This window comes from Camellia sinensis, chromosome 7 (genome assembly GCF_055761805.1).
Source record: "Camellia sinensis isolate YWXY chromosome 7, ASM5576180v1, whole genome shotgun sequence".
NCBI classification, from domain to species: domain Eukaryota; kingdom Viridiplantae; phylum Streptophyta; class Magnoliopsida; order Ericales; family Theaceae; genus Camellia; species Camellia sinensis.
This window is the reverse complement of record NC_138967.1, coordinates 146,748,070-146,756,497: the sequence shown is the minus strand read 5'-3', so window position 1 is coordinate 146,756,497 and position 8,428 is coordinate 146,748,070. Positions and strand designations below refer to the sequence as shown.

The 8,428-nt window shown below is 46.1% G+C and overlaps 1 protein-coding gene and 1 long non-coding RNA gene across 2 annotated transcripts; one reads left to right on the top strand and one right to left on the bottom strand.

The window, feature by feature from the left end:
- Nucleotides 1-5,294: 5,294 nt before the first annotated feature.
- Nucleotides 5,295-6,978, top strand: LOC145795371 (uncharacterized). The gene is made up of 2 exons (XR_014336173.1): nucleotides 5,295-6,123; nucleotides 6,160-6,978. It is a non-coding gene; the product is annotated as an uncharacterized LOC145795371 (long non-coding RNA).
- Nucleotides 6,979-7,707: 729 nt separating this feature from the next.
- On the bottom strand, nucleotides 7,708-8,058 carry LOC114309124 (uncharacterized). Its single transcript, XM_082881205.1, has one exon. The coding sequence runs from the start codon at nucleotides 8,056-8,058 to the stop codon at nucleotides 7,708-7,710; it is 351 nt and encodes a 116-aa protein (XP_082737331.1).
- Nucleotides 8,059-8,428: the final 370 nt, after the last annotated feature.

Below are 8,428 nucleotides of genomic sequence, written 5' to 3'. Positions count from 1 at the left end.
AAAGACAATTCAATTGTAAACAACTTGACCCAATACTAGTCATTTCATCTCTTATCAAGAAGTATCTCATAATGTGTATATAAAACAACATATATTACTCTCCACATCCGTATTAAGCATTGTTCCTTTCAATTTCAACAGTTTTCAATATCATATTCAATTTCATACCAGAACTCTAATTCAACAATATATTCACCATATTCAAGTTACTAAACTTCCATTATGAGGCAAGTTCCAAAATATTTTCACTAACCAAACATTCTCAATGTTTAACAACTTAAGACATATATAAAGCTCTTAAGTTCAACAATATTACAAAATCTAAATACAAGATTACAAATTGATAAACATGTCCGGGTATTTCTCGCGGACTTCCAACTCACGTTCCCAAGTGGCTTCCTCCACTCCGTGATGCTTCCACAGAACTTTCACCAAAGGGATGGTTTTGCCTCGCAAAACTTGGTCTCGCCTATCCAAGACCCGAACCGGTCTCTCCTCATATGAGACATCCTCGTCAACCACTAAATCGGTCCAATCCAACACATGTGATGGATCCGGCTCATACTTCCGAAGCATACTCACATGAAACACGTCATGTACTCCGGACAACTGCGGTGGTAAAGCTAAACGATAAGCAGCCTCGCCAATCCTCTCAAGGATCTCAAAAGGACCAATGAACCGAGGGGACAACTTCCCGCTCTTCCCAAACCTCATCAATCCCCGTCTGGGTGATATCTTCAGAAAGACATGATCACTCACCTCAAACGCCAAAGGTCTCCTCCTACGGTCAGCATAAGATTTCTGACGACTCTGGGCTGTAACAAGCCTCTTACGGATAAGCTCAACTTTCTCCGTCGTTTCTCTGACCAACTCCGGACCCAACAGAGGTGCATCACCCACTTCGGCCCAACAAACAGGAGATCTACACGGTCGGCCATACAAGGCCTCAAATGGTGCCATACCGATACTAGACTGGAAACTGTTGTTGTAGGCAAACTCCACCAACGGCAAGTGCCTCTCCCACGACCCACTAAAGTCTAGAACACAACCCCGAAGCATATCCTCAAGGATCTGAATAGTACGCTCGGACTGCCCGTCAGTCTGAGGATGATAAGCCGTGCTAAAGGTCAACTTAGTGCCTAAGGCACTCTACAAACTCTGCCACAACCTGGCAGTAAAACGAGGGTCTCTATCTGAGACGATCGTCACTGGGACCCCGTGCAATCTCACTATGTCCCGAATATATAAGTTGGCCAGATGATCGACTGAATCTCTAACACGCATAGGAATAAAGTGCGCCGACTTAGTCAACCGGTCTACAACCACCCAAACAGCATCACTACCCCGCTGAGTCCTCGGAAGACCTACAACGAAATCCATAGTGACATGCTCCCACTTCCACTCAGCAATAGGCAAGGGTTGTAACAAACCCGCTGGCCTCTGATGCTCGGCCTTCACTTGCTGACAAGTAAGGCACTTAGACACGAAAGCTACCACATCTCTCTTCATACCCCGCCACCAGAACTGGCGACCTAAATCTCGATATATCTTAGTGCCTCCCGGATGCACCGCAAGGCGTGAATGATGAAACTCTCGGAGTACCTCCTCTCGGCAAGACTCCGGCACAAACAGACGGTCTCGGTATCTCACACTCAGGTCGGAATGCACCGTCAAACCTTTCTCAACCTTCCCAGCGGAAATCTTCTCACGGAGAGATTCTACCTCAAGGTCACCTCTCTGAGCCTCTAACACTCGAGTCACAAGTGTAGGTTGTGCAACAACAGAAAACAAGGCCGCAGCCTCAACGGATTCGCCCAGAAGTAAATCAAACTCCCCAAGTGCACCCAACATCTCCCATTCTCGGATGGCTATACTAGCTATGTCACGAACAGGTTTCCTGCTAAGGGCATCGGCCACCACATTAGCCTTTCCCGGATGATAATGTAACTCAAAGTCATAATCCTCAATAAACTCCATCTACCTCCTCTGCCTCAAATTCAAGTCTTTCTGTGTAAACAAATATTTCAGACTCTTATGATCCGAGAATACCTCGAACCTCTTACCATAAAGATAATGCCTCCAAATCTTCAAGGCAAATATTACAGCTGCTAACTTTAAATCATGCGTAGGGTAATTCTTCTCGTGAATTTTCAACTGACGTGAGCCATAGGCAACTACTTTTCCTTCTTGCATCAACACACAACCCAGACCCTCTCGTGAGGCGTCACAATAGACTGCATAACCCAACCCTTTCTCTGGAATAATCAAGACTGGAGCGGTGGTCAGTCTAACTTTCAACTCCTGGAACGACTTTTCACAAGTCTCACTCCAAACAAATTTGACTCCCTTCCGAGTCAATCTAGTCAAAAGCGAAGCTAACCTGGAGAAATCCTTCACAAACCGGCGATAATACCCAGCTAATCCCAGAAAACTGCATATCTCAAACACACTCTTAGGCTGTGCCCAATCTTGCACTGCCTCCGTCTTGGATGTATCAACAGACACCCCTACCCCAGAAACTACATGGCCTAAGAACTTCACCTCTTCTAGCCAGAACTCACACTTCCCAAACTTAGCATAAAGCTTATGAGCTCTAAGTAACTCAAGCACCACTCTCAAGTGTTCCTTGTGCTCTTCCTCAGAAGGTGAATAAATAAGAATGTCGTCCACGAAGACGACTACAAAACGATCTAAAAATTCCCGGAATATCCGGTTCATCAAATCCATAAAAACTGCCGGTGCATTGGTGAGCCCAAATGGCATCACCAAAAACTCATAATGGCCATACCGCGTACGGAATGCCGTCTTCGGAGTATCCTCCTCCCTGACTCTCAACTGATGATAACCCGATCTCAAGTCTATCTTCGAGAAACAACGGGTTCCCTTCATCTGATCGAACAGATCATCTATACGAGGCATAGGTTACTTATTATTAACCGTAGCCCGATTCAATTTCCGGTAATCTATACAAAGTCTCAAAGCACCACCTTTCTTTTTAACAAAGAGGGCCGGTGCTCCCCATGGCGAAACACTAGGACGTATAAAGCCCTTATCTAGCAACTCCTGGAGTTAGATCTTCAACTCAACTAACTCAGCTGGGGCAAAACGATAAGGTGCCATAGAAATCGGCGCCGTGCCGGGCACTAAGTCAATAGAGAACTCAATCTCTCTGCGAGGTGGCAAACCAACAAGGTCCTCGGGAAAGACGTTGGAGTACTCACAAACCACACTTGGCAACACAGTCTGGGTCTCATTACACTCACTACTCTCAAAGCTAGCAAGTAGACCACTAAGCTCACTCCGCCCTCGTAGATCATACCCCGGTGGCAAAACACTACCAACCCGGTCCCCCAGAAAATCAAAACACTCCCCGCTCACGGTACAACATGTGACCCTCTGGCGGTAGCAATCAATAACTGCCTGGTATGACGATAACCAGTCCATACTCAAAATAACATCGAAGCCCTTCATGGGCATAACTACAAAAGGAAACGGAAGTCTATGATAGTCAACCTCTATATCACAACCCCTAACACCTTGTTTCAAAATCAATTCACCCCCAAGAGGTGACACTACACAAATAGGAGATGCTAACTGTGCTAACTCTAACTCCAAAACAGATGCAAATGCAGCAGACACAAAGGAATGAGATGCACCCGTATCAATCAAAACACTAGCAACCGAGTTGCAAAACAAGAAGGTACCTCTCACAACTGATGGTGCCGGCACAAGATCCTGTGCGGTAACAGCGTACACGCGCCCAGACGACCTCTGATCAACCTGCTCACCCCTAGGAGCATAAGATTGCTGCACCGACTGAGACGATGAAGCCCCCTGATTGGCCCTCGAGGCCTGACCCGACTGAGCTGGCTGCTGACCCTGAATCTGCCTCAAACCAGATGCACCAGATGTGCCACCCAACTGCGGGCAATACCTCTTCATATGCCCTGGCTGACCACACTAATAACACGAGAGTGGTTGGCCTCTACCCTGACTCTGGCTCTGAGATCGAGCCGAAGATGATGCTGCTCTCTGCACTCCTCCCCTCTGGGGACAAACTGGAGACTTGTGGCCCAGCTGGCCACACTTAAAACAGGTAATGTCTCCCTGACTGCCTTTCCCCGAACTAGCACTCGGCACAGGAAAAGTCGATCTAGAAAAGCTACTCTGAGACTGCTGAGGATTAAAACCCTTCTGTCTCCTACCATCATTCTGACCATCCTGACTCCTCTTGGAGCCCTTCTGTCCTTCCTCCTCCTCCTGCATCATGATTTCCATATGGGCTGCAGCATCAACCATACGCCCATAATCCCGAATCATAGTTTCCCCAACTCTCAGCTTGAGGCCACGCCTCAACTTCTTCTCAAACTCGATACAACGGCGTTCCTTAGACGCCACCAACTCAGGTGCAAACCTGGACAAACTAGTAAATGCAGCCTCAAACTCGGCCACTAAAGAACTCGACTGCTTAAGCTGGCAGAACTGGTCTCTCAGCTTCTCCCTAACTGCTGGAGATAAGAACCTCTCCTGGAAAGCATTCACAAAAGCCTCCCATGTACCTCCTATCCGACCCTTAGTGAACTTCCACCACTGACCCGCATTCCCCTTCAGCTGGAAAGATGCCAAGGTCACTTTCAACCCCTCGTCTTCGATGCCAAGCATCTCAAACGTCTTCGTTGTCTGTTCGAGCCATTCATCTGCTTTGAGCGGCTCTTTAGGATCACCCACAAATTCATCCGGGTTAGACCGGAAGAACTCCCTCTTCAGAAAGGAAGGTCCTGCATCCGCAACAACAACCCGAGCTTGATTCTCAGCTCTGAGAATGCCTACTGACTCCCTGAATGCCCCTGCTATCTCTCGGGCTAGAGCGCCCATAGCCTGCTGGCCTACTGGCTCGGCCACATTGGCCTGGCCAATTCCCTCCTAAACTGCCGGAATCTCCTCTGGCACAGGCACCTCCTGCCTACTCGGCCTACCACGCCTACCGCGTCCTCGTCCTCGTCCTGACATCCTAATAAAGGAAACAAAGATGTTAGCACATTAATAAATGTGCCGAAGTTAAACACTCGCGGCCTAAAGCATTGGACAACAATAATTCATTCTACGTAAGCACATAATCACATAAGCACCTACGAATTTCATTCTTGGATGATGATAGTCCCGAAGCGTTACTATAGTTCTGGTTGGAAGCAGCATTGATCAAGTGCCTTTCCAACAAGACTACTAGAAACTCAAGGGTCCAATCAACATCCTAGGAACTACATTCCATACCCACATAGTCACATAAACATGTTGTAAAAAATATATTGATATAGAGAAAGGAGAGAATAAATTGTATGTATTATTGATTGATATATATTGATGTACATTACAATGATTCATGATTCCTATATATAGAAGAGGGTGAGTGTGTAGTAGGTAAGGAGTAGGTGAAGTGGAGGTGGTAGTGGTGTAGTGGGTTAGGTTTAGTGGAGTAGGTGAGGTGGTAGTGGTGTAGTGGGTTAGGTTTAGTGGAGTAGGTTTAAGTGGGTGAAGGTTTAGTGGAGTAGGTAGATTTTAACAGCCCCCCGCAAACTCAAGGGGGATAGGAACTAACCAACTTGAGTTTGGAGAGAGTAACAAAACAAGAAAATACATAAAAATAAAAGAGGATAGGAGACACTGTATGGTCGTGTCAGACCATTGGTGAAGACACTGGATGGTGGTGTCATAACGTTGTAGAGGACACTGTATGGGGGTGTCATAACGTTGTAGAGGACACTGTATGGTGGTGTCATAACGGTGTAGAGGACACTGGATGGCGGTGTCAGACCGATGTAGAAGACAGTTTATGGGGTCATGTCGGACCGTTGTAGCAGACAATGTTGTGACAGTTTACGGAGTCTTGCTGGACCCTTGTAGAAACTAACCGGAATCAATGTCGGGACAGTTTACAGAGTCTTGTCGGACCCATGAAGGAGCTAACCGGAATCAATGTCGGGACAGTTTACTGAGTCTTGTCGGACCCATGAAGGAGCTAACCGGAATCAATGTCGGGACAGTTTACAGAGTCTTGTCGGACCCATAAAGGAGTCGCACCCTCAAAAGGTGTGCCCAATCTTTCAAAAGGCGTGCCATCAAAAGGCGTGCCCAATCCATAAAAAGGCGTGCCATCAAAAGTTGCGCCCTCAAAAGGCGCGCCCACTTCATCAAAAGTCGTGCCCGACAGAAAGCGTCGAGCCATCAAAAGGTGAGCCGGAGACGCGGCGAGGCACGTGAGCGACAGAGCGGCATGTCGGCCGCGTCGTCTGTGTCAATATAAACCAATGCGGAGGCAGAGGAAACCAAACCAGACTGAAACCTCTGAACTTGTTATTCTGAAACAATCTGTAAATACTCTGTATCCAACCCTTATCGGAAACACTCAGCAACCCAAAAAACATGGCCTCTTCTTCCCGTTCAGCTACCCAGAATATGGCCTCTTCATCCCGTGGTCTACTCACTCTCTTTCCCGACCTCAATGAGTCAACAAGAGAGAGAACTGGTGCGGTGGCCAGTGAACCTCAACCAAACACCTCTGTGTTTGCTCCGTTGAACTTTCCGATGCGGTCGGTGGAGCATAAAATGGCAGTGCAAACTGATATTGAGGCCAATCAGTATACTCTGAAGTCATGTGTGGAAACCATGACTGCGGTCACAAACTTGTCACACCGGCTGCAGAGCAGGACAAATGAGGTGCAACAGTTAAACTCCCAGCTGGCTCTGCTCCAACGCATGTATAAGGATGCGCGAGCAGAGATAAGTGTGCTGAAGGCAGAAAACAAGGAGCTGAAGCGGAAGGCCACCGTGATGTTCCGATTCGGAGGTCCGCCATATGCTGCAGTGGAGGAGCAGGGAATAGTGATCGTGCCCAGTGGAGTGGGAAACACGGAGGCAACACCGTCAAGGGCCGCCCAGGACGGAGGCAAGAAGAAAAGACCGGCGGAATAGGCGAAGAAGTGAGGTCGGTGGGTGGCCGTCTTGGTGTTGTGTTTTGGTTTGTTGTTGTTGTTGTTGGTTTTTTTTTTTTTTTTTTTTTTTTTGGTGTAAAATTGTGATCGGGGTTGATCCCTAATATAAATAAAACAAAGTTGTTGTGCAAATCTGTATTGTTGGTTTTTTTTTGTTTTTTTTTTGTTTTTTTGTTAATATATATATATATATAGGAAAAAACGAAAATGATAAATACGGGGATAAGAAGAAAAAGAAAAATAACTTGTCAAAAGGTTGAGGGACATGCCATGTGGGTGGATTTTTTTTTTTTTTTTTTTTTTTTTGATTACGAAAAAAGGAAGATAAAATAAAATAAATAAAAGGAAAGTGGGGTGCAAAAGGTGATTAAAAGAAATAAATAAAGAAAGAGGGTGATGATGGATATGGGTATAGATGTAATAAAGGAATGAAAAGAAAGAAATAAATAAAGAAAGAAAAGAAGAAAAGAAAATGGGTTTGGACTATGTGCTGCTGTGTGTGTCCCCTCCATGTGCTGTCTCCTCCTGTCATCATACGAAATGGTGGGAAAGTTGACAAATTGGTGGGTGTCATTTATAATAATGGAAATAAAGGTGAGGTAGTGGATGTGTTTGGGAACTGCGTGGAAAGAGAGTGCAGAAATTTAGTGGTCGCCTATTCAGATATTAGAATACGAACCACTAGTTCTCACAACATCAAAAGACCAGCAGTGGCCTCTCATTCATTTGCAGCTGCATCATCTGATGGAGTGTTCTCTCCTTCACCATCTGACGGACCACAAGGCGATTTCCGGTATCGGGTTTGCTGTTGTGTTGGCTGCAGTTTAGGTTGAAGTGCCTTGAGTGGTCCTTTGGGCTTCTCTCCACCTTGCTTCCCCAGAGCCCAATTAGCAGAGTCAAAGTAAGCACGTTCATGGTCCTTACAAATAAGTGGTGGTTTCTTGGGCCCATACTTGCTCTTAACAGCTTCCTCCTCCTGTTGGGGTGATGGCATGGCCTTTTCAGAGTCCTCTGGGACATCTTCATCCACACCTTCATGCTCTTTGACATCTTCCTCCTTGCCTGACATAGTGTTCTTGCATCAATCCAATGTACAGCAGCGGTAAAAACAAGCTCTCGAGAGAAAGGAGAGAGAGCTTAGAGATCTCTTCTTGCAGAGTTACGGCTGTGGAGAGTGGAAGGTATGTGTAGAAAATAAGCGGAATAGATTGAGGTCCGGCGGACGGCTAAGGTGAGGTTGCCGCCCGCCGGTGAAGCGAAAAATACTAGGTTCTAAACCTGCTCTGATACCATGTAAAAAATATATTGATATAGAGAAAGGAGAGAATAAATTGTATGTATTATTGATTGATATATATTGATGTACATTACAATGATTCATGATTCCTATATATAGAAGAGGGTGAGTGTGTAGTAGGTAAGGAGTAGGTGAAGTGGAG

What these genes read in the sequence shown, in the direction of transcription:
- LOC114309124 (XM_082881205.1), bottom strand. Translation starts at nt 8,058, where the DNA reads ATGTCAGGCAAGGAGGAAGATGTCAAAGAGCATGAAGGTGTGGATGAA.